Source organism: Syngnathus acus, chromosome 6, assembly GCF_901709675.1.
Source record: "Syngnathus acus chromosome 6, fSynAcu1.2, whole genome shotgun sequence".
In the NCBI taxonomy this organism is placed as follows: Eukaryota; Metazoa; Chordata; class Actinopteri; order Syngnathiformes; family Syngnathidae; genus Syngnathus; species Syngnathus acus.
The window spans coordinates 14,391,408-14,402,547 of NC_051092.1; the positions used below are offsets into that span (position 1 = coordinate 14,391,408).

The following is an 11,140-nucleotide window of genomic DNA, read 5'->3' on the forward strand; positions in this document are numbered from 1 at the left end:
TTTTTTTCTTAGTTTTTCAAATTAGGGTTAGAGTTTTGAAATCACAATAATTTCTCATAACCAAAAAATACTTTTATTGCAAATTAAATACTTCCAATAAATCATTCACAAAAATATGTAACTATGTCAAATGGTCCTAACAGTTTTCAATTTGGGTTAAAATAGGATTTTGGAGCACGGTTACAAATAAAGGTAGGGCATTCATATTAGGAGTAGGGTTTCAAATGTTTCAAGAAGAATCGCTCCCAATGTACAAACTTGCTTCTGACTAGAGGTGTGGAGTGCAAAAAAAAAAGACAAAAAATGGAACTCAACCTTGATTTAGACTCATTCATCTGAAGAGCAGTAGGCAAGCCTTTTGTCTTTGTATTAGTGACCTTCATGATAAAAATGGAGATAGGCCACAGTATGTAGTACTCAATGGCGCACTGTAAACTGGAGTGAACATGAGGGTCGCCCGCCGATGAGGTGGCGCTCAATTTCTCACAGTGAGGATGACTGACGTCACTAAGCTGCAGAATGCCACCGCCAGAGCCGCGAGGATCAACTTCCACGAGATGTTCTGAAGCACAACAAACACGCACGTCAAACATTTGGCATGCGCTGACGTTGCACTTTTATCTCACCAATGTTGTCTGCTTGGAGGGGAGGAGGAGAAAAGGGGCCCCGTTGTCGCCGAGCACCGCTGCGGGCTTCGCTTCTCGATCACCCCCCGACTGCCTCCTCACCAGCTTAGAAAGTTCAGCGTGGATAGCCTGGGGAACACAAATTGCATATTTTAGAACGAAAATCACAAATACTCCCCCCCCCATCTTTTTATAAACAACTACAACTCTGTGTTGTAATCTTTAAAATGGCCAGCTGGTGGCAGCAGAACAATAAAGTGTGTACTGAAGTGTACCGTAAACAGCACACACAGTGGCCCAAATTAGACATTTTTGGTCAATTCCAGAAGTCAAACGATTTGAAAATATCTAAATTGGCTACTCTCCTTCACTCTTGAGCATTTCATTTTCTGATGAATGACGTTAAATGTGACGGTCTTGGGTTGTTTTTGTCTTACCTTGGTGGCGGGCTCCAGCTTCAGGGCCCTCTTGAGTAGCTCCATGGCCTCCGCGTAGTCACCCAGGTCGGACAGGATCTGAGACCAGAGCACATTTATTGCAGAAGAAAATCCATTTTAAAAGCATTCCAGCGGCCAGGAGAAGGATTTTATTGCATTTTCACTTTTTTTTTTTTTTTTAAATTTAGTGACTTTTTAAGAGCAATGGTTTTGGTTTATATTTTCTTTTTTTTCTTCCAAAATGCTTTGTTTTCCTCGTTTTCTAAACTCAGTTCTTTTTTTTTCATATATAGTCTTTGTTGAGTGCAAGAATCGGCTCAGTTTATTCCTTTTGCATTCGTTTTGCGTGGATGTAATTTCCCTCCATGCCACTAAAGGGACTCTCATGCATTGTAGTGTGAAGCATATAAAAGCCGTGGTGAACTTGAACATGGCAGGGCTTGACAGGAAGCCAACAGTTTTCAGCAAGAAAAATACGTGGTTATTTTGGTTCCCTTTATGTTATGAGTTATTTGGCGTGTTATTCGTTCGGGAAAATAAATGCACACGTCTTAATGCTCCGTTTATCATCCCCGGGACTTGACTATATCGGGTTTAGTCCATTCATTCGGTCGAAAACGACCTCATTTGGATTCTTTTGGAATTGTTGTTCGTTTGGAAATTCCGGATGTGAGGAGGTCAAACGTTTGGGGGTTGCTGTACACTGGGGCGGAGCGTCATCAAACCGGGAGAGATGCTCCACTAAGGTATGGTTCGATCAGCGCTATTTTTGTTTTTCATGGCCATTGTTTCTTACGTGCGTCTAAAAAAAATCTCTTTGCTCGCTTCGTACTTTCAGGAATTAAACGATATAGAAGTAGTTGTTTTTTTTAATTTGTGATGGAAATGTTTCCTTTTTTGTAATAAAATTGAAGCACGCGAATAAAGTACATTTACACGAGTAAGATAATATTGCATTTATGGATTTAACATCATTTATAGCTGGAGTGTGAATCTATAAGGCCAACGTTTCACTTCTATTGACTATCTGGATCTGGAAATATTTATGTTAAAAGTCAAGATTGTCTCCGTTGAAATCATCATCGTCATTTCAAATATTCAGATATTCAAATAAAACGAGTAAGAAAATTGCAACGAGTTAGGATGAAAAGAGACGAAAGTGAGTTTTGTAAAGTGCTGGAGGAGCTCTGAAATGGGTAGGGGAGGGGGTGAGCACCTGACCTTCCCCGCCCTGTAGAGGGCCTTGACGTTGTTGGGGTCGAGGGCCAGGACGTCGCGGCTGGCATGGAGCGCCTCGTTGTACTTCTCCAGTTTGAGCTGTGCCGTGGCCAGGTTGTTCAAACACTTGACCCGGTAGTCGCGCACTTCCTGCGCTTCCTCCTTCGCTTCCTCCTTGGCGCCGCCGACGGCATCTGCTGAGGGGGAAGACTCAAAAATGAAAATATCCTTTTCAACAATCACATTTTTGGATACACGTGTACCCGAGAGCTACACGCAACTGCTGCCTCACACACATGCGTGTAGAGTGCCGCCGCCTCCTCGAGTGTGCTAATGACGACGTCTCGATACCTTGCGTGTCATCCGACAATTACGAGGCGTTTTGCATTTCCCCTCTATGCTCGACCATGAGTGTCATTAAGGAGGTCCCATTGTTGATTATGCAAAAAGACGTTGGCAGTTCAACACGCCACTCGGCTTTGATATTGCCGTCGCTGGTGGGCGGCCGACTCCATTCACATTTGTAACGCCACCGATTCGGGATTGAATGTCGCCTGCTGCCACAGCAGTGATTTCCATCCACCCGGGAGGACTGTTTCATTGTCCTGATGGCTAATTGGCCATTGATTGGCTCATGAGAAGAACAAGTGAAAGTCAATAGACAGGAATCAAGCCGGGCCTATTTGATCCGACTCGAGCATTTTGTCTCCCAAAACAGAGCAGACGAGTAACAGTGGGCGGCTCGGACTCAAACTGAGGCTACCGAGTCAAACTCCGGAACGTGTGTTAAACGCTGACTCGGCGACGTCGTACCCTGGCCGCAGGTGGTGAGCACGTCCAGCGCCATGCAGTAGGCTCGCGCCGCCTTGCCGTACTCGTCCCTCTGGAAATGGAAGTTGCCTCTTTCCCGCTTGTGGTTGCCGAGACGGATGCGGTCAGATAGCGGCAAATTTAGCGGATCCGCTTTGTCCCTGACGTCCAGCAGCTGCAGCTGGTAGAGCATGGCAGCCCAGGCGGGGATGTCGGGCTCTCTGGAAAACACACAAACTTCACAATCACAAAGGCCAGCCAGGCCAGGCCAGGCCAGGCCAGGTGAGCCTGCTGCCGCCGTCAAAGCCATTGATGGCTGAGTTTGTCCGGATCGATAGATGCGCTAAGCTAGTTAACTTCCTCAATGACGCGCTTGCTCGAGTGTGATGCTTCTCCGAGGCCGATTCTCAATCAATTGGAAAGTGGGAGAAAAATTTAAAGTCCAATGGAAAAAGCAAAACTCGGATTCCTCGGAGACGTGTGCCCTTCAAACTGGGACTGTGCTCAAAATTAAGCCCTCATAGTAAAACTTGAAATTGCCATCGTTCAAAATAAAATTCAACTGTTCATTCCCTCCACCTTGCCAGCCGTAAAAAAAAAAAAAATCCCAAGGCATGATGCAGGCAGCACAGCTTGTGCTGCTTATCACGCATGTTTGTCTCCAGTCTTATCTTCCCGTTGCACAATATGGCGAAGGCTGTCTATGATGTAACACTGAACATCAAGTGACAACAACACACCTTGCCCTAAGCCCCAAAATCAGCTCATCATTTTTCTGTATCAGTGCAGAGGAATCAAGCGCTTGCAGTTATTATTTCTGCCTGTTGCTGGATTTGAAATTCAAACGCTAAACCTGTGTTAAAACAACCCTGCGGCAAAATAGACCTCCTGTTAGCCTGTCTAAAATGACTTCCTGTAAGCTTCATTTTCCGCGGGCATGAAAATGAAGTCGTACGCCGAGCGTACCAAAATAGGGCTCTGAATGTTGACAGAGGAAATGAAATCCCCAGCTGGACACTTTTGGGTTTCCAAAAAGGCACGTCTTGTTTCTTTTCATTCATTGGCGTGTTGACGTAGGTTCTGTCCGTTTTGACTCTGGCGTGGATGTGCAGCTCGCCGACGTCGGTGTAAAGGCGCTTAGCCGTAATCCCGCCCTCGAGACGTCACAGCTGTTTTTCCTCGCGTGCTGCCACACTGACCAAGTTTTTCGACAAGCAGAGTCGACCGACCGATCTTTCCAGGTGGACAATTTGCCTTCAAGCAGTCGAGTCCAATTTATGTATATAAAAAAGAATCTGTTACATTTGTTGTCTGAATATGAATTTCAAGCTGCAAGGCAGACTTTCTCCCCACCATGCTGCTTATTCAAGTCAGTCATGATGACAAACTCGGGCAGGACCTTCCATTTAACTCGCTTTGGTGTGTGCGTATTTATTGACCACGGCAAATCTTTTCATGTATGGCGGGCAATAAATGTCACAAATGGATATGCAGCAAATTAATTTTCCCTTCAAGTCGCTGCTGACATTGCTATCATGCAAGCGGGGCAGATCATTTCCACCGAGAAAATGTCACCTTCCTCTGATTCGTATCGCCTTGCAAATTGACCGCACGGCAGAAAAGTGAAGTCGACGTTTGCCCGTATTTACACACACGTCACTGCCCTTCACCGACTAACAACTGAGATTGACTTTTGCTGGATGCTAACGCACGATGCGAATCATCGTAGACAGGCTAATGAATAGCATTTGTATTTAACCGAGGGATATTGCGCACAAAAGGTGCAGCAACATAGGTAGACAGACAGTCAGACCATCTCAATGGAGCTGCAATCATTTCAGTGTGGAACAAATTCAACTTGTCTCTCAAGGCACCACTGAAATCTTTTTTTTATTAACATATATTATTCTGGACTAAAATACTTTGTTTCTGGACCATCATGCTTTTTGTCCCTTCTCTCCTTCCACATTCACCCAATTCAGAAGGCTTGTTTTTTTTCTACTGCCTTGTTTTGACCAATACAAACGTCCAGTCTTCGCCAATGTTCAAAGATAACGTGACAAGCGTCATATCTTTACGTTGGACGTCAAACATTTGTGCAGGTGCACGCGTGACGACCAAGTGGTGACGTCTCAGCAAGATGAGTCACACGTCCCCGGTGACGCCGGTTCTCCGGGCAGCACTTGGTCACCTCACACATTTCCTGTGTGCGCTTGCTGAATTCTCCCACGCGCAATAAATTGTAATCGTCTCCAACGAAGGAAATGACCTCCCCCTCCTCCAAGCATGCCAGTGCGTAACATCACTATCCGCTCCATCTGCTTCTATTTTACAAATGAGGAAGTACGCGTGATGCTTCTCGGGTTGCTGGGCAACGCTACGTCACTCGTCTGCTGCAGTCGCCGCTTACACTTCGTTCAGAAATGCTAATACCGGGCCTTCGTCTTGTACGAGCAAGCAAACTTGCAGTCACCGTCTCCTGAAGCGTGATCATCAAACTATTCACAGTTCAGGCTAAAATCTATGACTTGAGGGGTTCCCCAAGGTTTAACCTCGAGCCCCTTATTGTTTTAATTTTTTTGTTCCTGATAGTTAAGGCTAAAATCTATGACTTGAGGGGTTCCCCAAGGCTTAACCCTAAGGCCCTTGTTATTTATTTATTTATTTATTTATGTATTTATTTATTTATTTATTTATTTAATTTATGTTCCAGTTCAGGCTAAAATCTCTGACTTGATTGGCAGACCGAGCGGCAACAGCACTGCGAATGGTTCCAATCCACGTCATGTTCTTGAAGCATCGATTTCGACAGAATGCTACCATGAAAAGAGAAAACCTATTGTGGACTGTGCACTTATTGAGCAGACACCCGGTGCGAAATGTCGAGCACACGCTTCAGAATCCACACAATCGACTGATGGCCATTAATTAAACGATGCGCTTCAACACATTGTGTACCACGGAGCGGTTCTCCGAGTCAAACAACGGCATCAACTCTGAGCTAGCACCTCGACGCTAAGTCCGTGTTTCTGCCTGTTGCTGATGTGAAATTGCTGTGCAGCATTTCACATCTCATTTATTGACAGCGCGCAGATTTACTGGTGTCCTCGTCATCAACACCGTATAATGAAGATTATAGTTCTGACCAAATCATGAGCATAGGTGCTAAAGGTCAATCAAAAGTAATAATAAAAAATAAAAAAAATCACCTGGACCATCTGGTGTGCCTCCACCTAACTCCCGAGCACACATTTCTAATCAGGCACATGAAAACAATCATTAACTGAGCCAGCACAACTTCGACTCGGGCAAGGCCGAGCGAGCTGCGACACATCTTTGCGCCTCACCTGTCACGCACACACACAGAAGCAGTAGCTCACTCTGCTTTAAAAACATCCCGACGTGATGTCGACAGCAACCATCGGGAGTGTTGCGTCATGTTTTTTGTTTTTGTGGGTCTCTGACCCCTGCATTAAGCCCAATTTCCTGCTTTTATTCAGCTCCAACAGCAACATGTTGCCTTTCATTTAACAGCAGCGGGAACAAAAATTGCACATGGCGTGCGTGGTAGTGGAAAATGACCTAATTAGGTTTGCTTTGCTCTAATGCATATGTGCAGGTTTGATGTTTTTTTTTAAAGCTTGTTTAGCCACAATGACAAAATGCAGTTAAGCCTGAAATTTCTCTCATTAAATCAGGTTTTGATTGTCCTGGCCTAATCGGGTGAGCTTTTTAACGTCTGGGCCTAATCTGGTAAAGTTACCTAAAGCAAACATGACATTCTAAATCAACCTCGGCCCGTGTTTATACTGGCCCTTTAATGGTGTGAAGGTTATAAAGCGTCGGTTGTAACGCGAGTCGTTGGGAGGTTACAAACCGAGTCCGCCTCTCAATGGGACTCGGCGGAAGCCATCTGCTCCTGTTTATGGTTCATTAACCCCGCTGCCCTAGAAAAACAGCCCCCCTCCCCCCACGGCAACAGGTAGAACGGGGCCCCGGCCTCAACCCGCCATCGCTGTCGGTGAACAAAAACACGAGCGTCCAGACTCCTCCCTGCCCACGTTTACCATAAACAATCCTACCTGCCCAGTAGCCCGTACGTGTACTGGGAATCGGCCAGCAGTAATGCGATTTCGCCCTTGCGCATGGATAGGACGCACTCCTCCAGCGCCTGCACACACATATGCATACACACATGGTACATAAGTGTGTTGTCAGACAGCAAGTGCGCCAACATAGCATGCAAAGGTTTTCTACTCTCACTCAATGAGTTGAATATGTACAGTGGCCATGTTTGTATCTCAAATCATCTCTCCTCATTGAAATGAATGGAAATGTTGTGGATCTGTTCCAGCCTCCCCAAAAAAGAAATACATTTAAGACATTTTATTATTTATTTTTGTTTTTTTATTTTATTTTATATATTACATTACAAGACAAATATAATTCAGAGTTTTATTCTTCTTCTACATCTCCATGATGATTGAGTGACTCTGATGAGGTCACCAGAGGACATTGATGCAGATATTGTTGTCTGCGGGTAAACATTACAATCAGGCAGTGAGTGCTAAGACTTGAAGTGAAAGCCCGGCCTTGGAAGTCTGCTTTTCCTGGAATAGCGCTCAAGGTACTGACTAGTGACGGCATTTTTGCTTACATAAAGAAACGCAGCGTTTCTCACTATAATGCAACATTTTGGATCATAGTTGGACATTTTTTGTTTTGCATTTTTCTTTTGAGTGACACCACCAACTTTTCAGTGCACTCCACAATTTCAATATATGTCCGGAAAGTGTACAAATTCAAATATTTTTTATTTCTTTAATCAAATGAACCGAAAGCAACGTGGTTTTCTATGAGCACACATCATTTAACCAAAGAAGGTGGGAAAAAAAAAGAAACAATTTGACTACAAAATAGTCTTTCATCATCACATAGATGGCATGGAAATGAATGAAAAACAGAATTCCTCTCAAATACTGGAAATGTGCACAGGGGGGTGCTGACTTTCGCACGTCCCGCTCGGTTACCTGGCTCACGTCGCCTTCGCCGATAATAAACGAAAGCTTGGCGTCCTTCTCCACCACGGTGCGGTCTTCCAGGACGGCTTGCATCTTCACCGTGACCTGCTGGCCCCAGATGGGCCAAGGGGCCAAGGGGCCGGCGGGCTCCAGAACCTTCTTCCTCACCAGTCGGTCATCTACGTGCGCAAAAAGGACAGCGGTGCCGGTCCTGGAGGTCATCTAAAGCAGTGGTCCCCAACCTTTTTTGCACCACGGACCGGTTACGTGTCAGAAATATTTTCGCGGACCGGCCTTTATATAAATAAATATATTTATATATTTATTATTTAAATATTTATATATATAAAAAGGATGAAATAAAATGATACGACTGGCATAAAAACAAATATAAACCACATAAAAATAAAACGTTGAATTAGTGGGAGCACCGAGCTCTTTTCTCAGAAATGAGCCGTTCCCATCTAGGCGTAATCGGAGACAATGACACCCGAAGTGGTTAAGGTTTGTCTTTAAATGCAGGATGCTTGGTCTCCATGTGCCGAAGCAGGTTTGAAGGCTTCATTGCCTCGTTAGCTAGCCTTTCGCCACATATGCGGAGTGCACTTGGCGCGTCAGAGTCACCGGTGGCGATAAATCCATATTTTAAGTAGGACTCCAGAAATGTTCTTTTAAATGCAGCTTTCCTTTTCTTAGAAGTCGTAGCCTCTTCTTCTTCAGTGTCCTCATTGGACGTTTTTCCCTTTCTGAAGAAGCTTTCCAAACTTCTCTGTTTCTTGCTCATTTTTGCTTGCCTTGCGGGCTTGACTGTGGTGACATGTCACGTGACCGAGACGAGCGCCCTGTGTCAAGAGTCCTTATTTTTCAGATGCACCGACAGATGTAATTGGGAGAGATTCGCCAAATTTTTTATATTTTTCAAAATAAATTCTTACTCATTTTTGCTAGCTTTGCGGGCTCGACTGGGGAAACATGTCACGTGACCGGGACGAGCGTCTTAACCTGAATGAATTGATCGTCAATGGAAAAAAAAAAAAAAACTTTTTTTTTTTTTTCCTGTGCGGCTCCGCGGCCCGGTACCAAGTCACCCACGGACCGGTACCGGTCCGCGGCCCGGTGGTTGGGGACCACTGATCTAAAGCACGCAGCATAGCGGACGGGCCGAGGTTGCGCTACCTGTTAAGTGCTGCCAGTCTTCTTTGAGGAACAGCTGCTCAAAGCAGATAGTGGTCCACTCCTCCACAACGTATTCCGGAAAAAGACTCTCTGCCGAGCTGTCCCTCTCTGCTACGTCCTCCTCTAAAGACGGTTCTTGGAAGCGCACCATCTTCCAACTGTTAGTCTTCTTCAATTGCCCACGTCTTTGCCATCGGGTCTCTGCTCCTCTTCCTTCTGGACAAGCGGTGCTCTTGAAGTTCTCCAATGTGATGTCTCCTGCAGGGCTCTCATCTCCATCCCTCTTGGGTCTACCCAGTTGGTCCTCCCTTCCTTCCTCAAATCTGAGCTCAGATGTATTGTCTCTCACCTCTCTCTCCGCAGGGTCCTTGTGGTCCTCACAACGACAATGTGATTCCATTTCCCGGTCAGAGAGCGGTGGACACCATCTGCTCTAGTCTCCAGAATCGGATGATCTTCTCAGGTTTAAGTCGGTCAGTCAGTCGGTGGTTTTGCTGTCAACGCCTACAAGCGGCCTAAAAAAAAATTCCCATGTCATATTAACGGAAAAAAAGAAGCCGTGCCTCTTTGAATCCAGATGGCACAGCGTCCCCAAATCCTGCCTTCATCCACGGAAAAAAGTCCCACGTCCCGCCAAGTCTTGCGTACGTCCTGCAGTGGGTGTGACCTTTGACCTCCTCTCAGGTCCCCTGCACTTACATCTTCCACCGCAAAAAACGAAACAAAAATGAGCGACGTAATGAAACCGTGCAGCGGGACAAAACACTCTCGGGCAGAGAGCTAGCGCGGGCGCTAATCTGCGGGATTACAAGAGAAAAACCTAATCTGCCACAACGTCTGTAAGCTTCTTAATGACTTCACTGTTGTGCCCAATAATGTGGGTTCCACGAATGCCAGTGACCAATCGGATGGCGGCCAACAGAAACTAATTTGCCTTTGACGTGCCGCTTGGAAATTGAGGAGAAAATGAGGCGATTACAACTGAGCGACGCACGTTTCATCGGCGAGTTGGAGGAAAATGTTTGCGACTTGAAGGTGAAGTAATGTTTGCGTGGGCTCGGGAAATGATGTTGGCAGAAAAACATTCAACAAGAGCTCGCTTGTTCAAGACGTCGCCTTCGCCGCAAGACAGAATTTCAAGCTTCATGGTCCTAACGGCGCACGCTAGCAATCTTATAGACGCTAGCTAGCTACTGGATACTAGCAATGAAAGCATGTTTCTGGCTTTGAGCCAATTGTGCTAATTTCGAAACACTTTTTTTTTTTGCACATGGTGCTCTCAGACTTTGGAAAAAGTGGTCCAGCCACCTTTTTATTGGTTCAAAACAAGGCAGAGAAGAACCTAAAAATATTTTGACATTAATAGCGAGCGCAGTTGTGCCCTGGTTACAGACAGCCACTCCGTCTCAGCCTTTTGGTAAATAAACACGCTATGAGTCACATGATGTCCATTGAAGTAAATCAAAACAATAATTTGGCAAGTTGAGTCTACTTTTCTCATGTTAAGAGATTTTTTTATGAGATTTTATGAATATATTTTTAGAAATAAACCCCCTTTCTAGTTTTTACGAACAAGTCTGTTTACTGTTTTTTTTTTCCCCCTAAAGTGGTACTACAGTGGTAAAGTTTGCGAACCACTGAATCCGCAATGCATTCCAGGGCCATTCTAAAAACTTTGTCCTGTCTCCGCGTGTGACTTTGCATACCAATGCTTGTGTTTACAAACACACGGACACGCGCGGACATAAAAAGCACGATCCAGTTTTGCCGCCCGGGAGACCAAAATAGATGTTAAAGACCAAAAACCCCTCCCACTGTGGAAAAGTGCGACCTGGAAACCGAAAGGGAAAAA

At 45.2% G+C, this 11,140-nt stretch overlaps 1 protein-coding gene across 2 annotated transcripts; it reads right to left on the bottom strand.

Moving 5' to 3' along the window:
• Positions 1-195: 195 nt before the first annotated feature.
• fkbp16 (FKBP prolyl isomerase 16) lies at positions 196-10,049 on the bottom strand. 2 transcript variants are annotated; one of them, XM_037253647.1, is made up of 8 exons: positions 9,289-10,049; positions 8,122-8,291; positions 7,174-7,262; positions 3,095-3,312; positions 2,285-2,475; positions 1,064-1,141; positions 627-755; positions 196-562 (listed from the first exon to the last, which is right to left on the bottom strand). In XM_037253647.1, exons 1-8 carry the CDS (start codon positions 9,686-9,688, stop codon positions 476-478), a joined length of 1,362 nt encoding a protein of 453 aa, XP_037109542.1. In that variant the 5' UTR covers positions 9,689-10,049; the 3' UTR covers positions 196-475. The 2 variants fall into 2 exon arrangements, with proteins under 2 accessions (XP_037109542.1, XP_037109541.1); XM_037253646.1 differs by having other exon boundaries at positions 2,285-2,478.
• Positions 10,050-11,140: the final 1,091 nt, after the last annotated feature.

Excerpts from the sequence above, each read along its gene's own strand:
- fkbp16 (XM_037253646.1), bottom strand. The coding sequence starts at position 9,688 with ATGGAATCACATTGTCGTTGTGAGGACCACAAGGACCCTGCGGAGAGA. Across the intron at positions 7,263-8,121 it reads GCGAAGGCGACGTGAGCCAG|GCGCTGGAGGAGTGCGTCCT; the intron begins GTAACCGAGCGG and ends ATGTGTGTGCAG. Across the intron at positions 2,479-3,094 it reads GCTCACCACCTGCGGCCAGG|CAGATGCCGTCGGCGGCGCC; the intron begins GTACGACGTCGC and ends CTTCCCCCTCAG.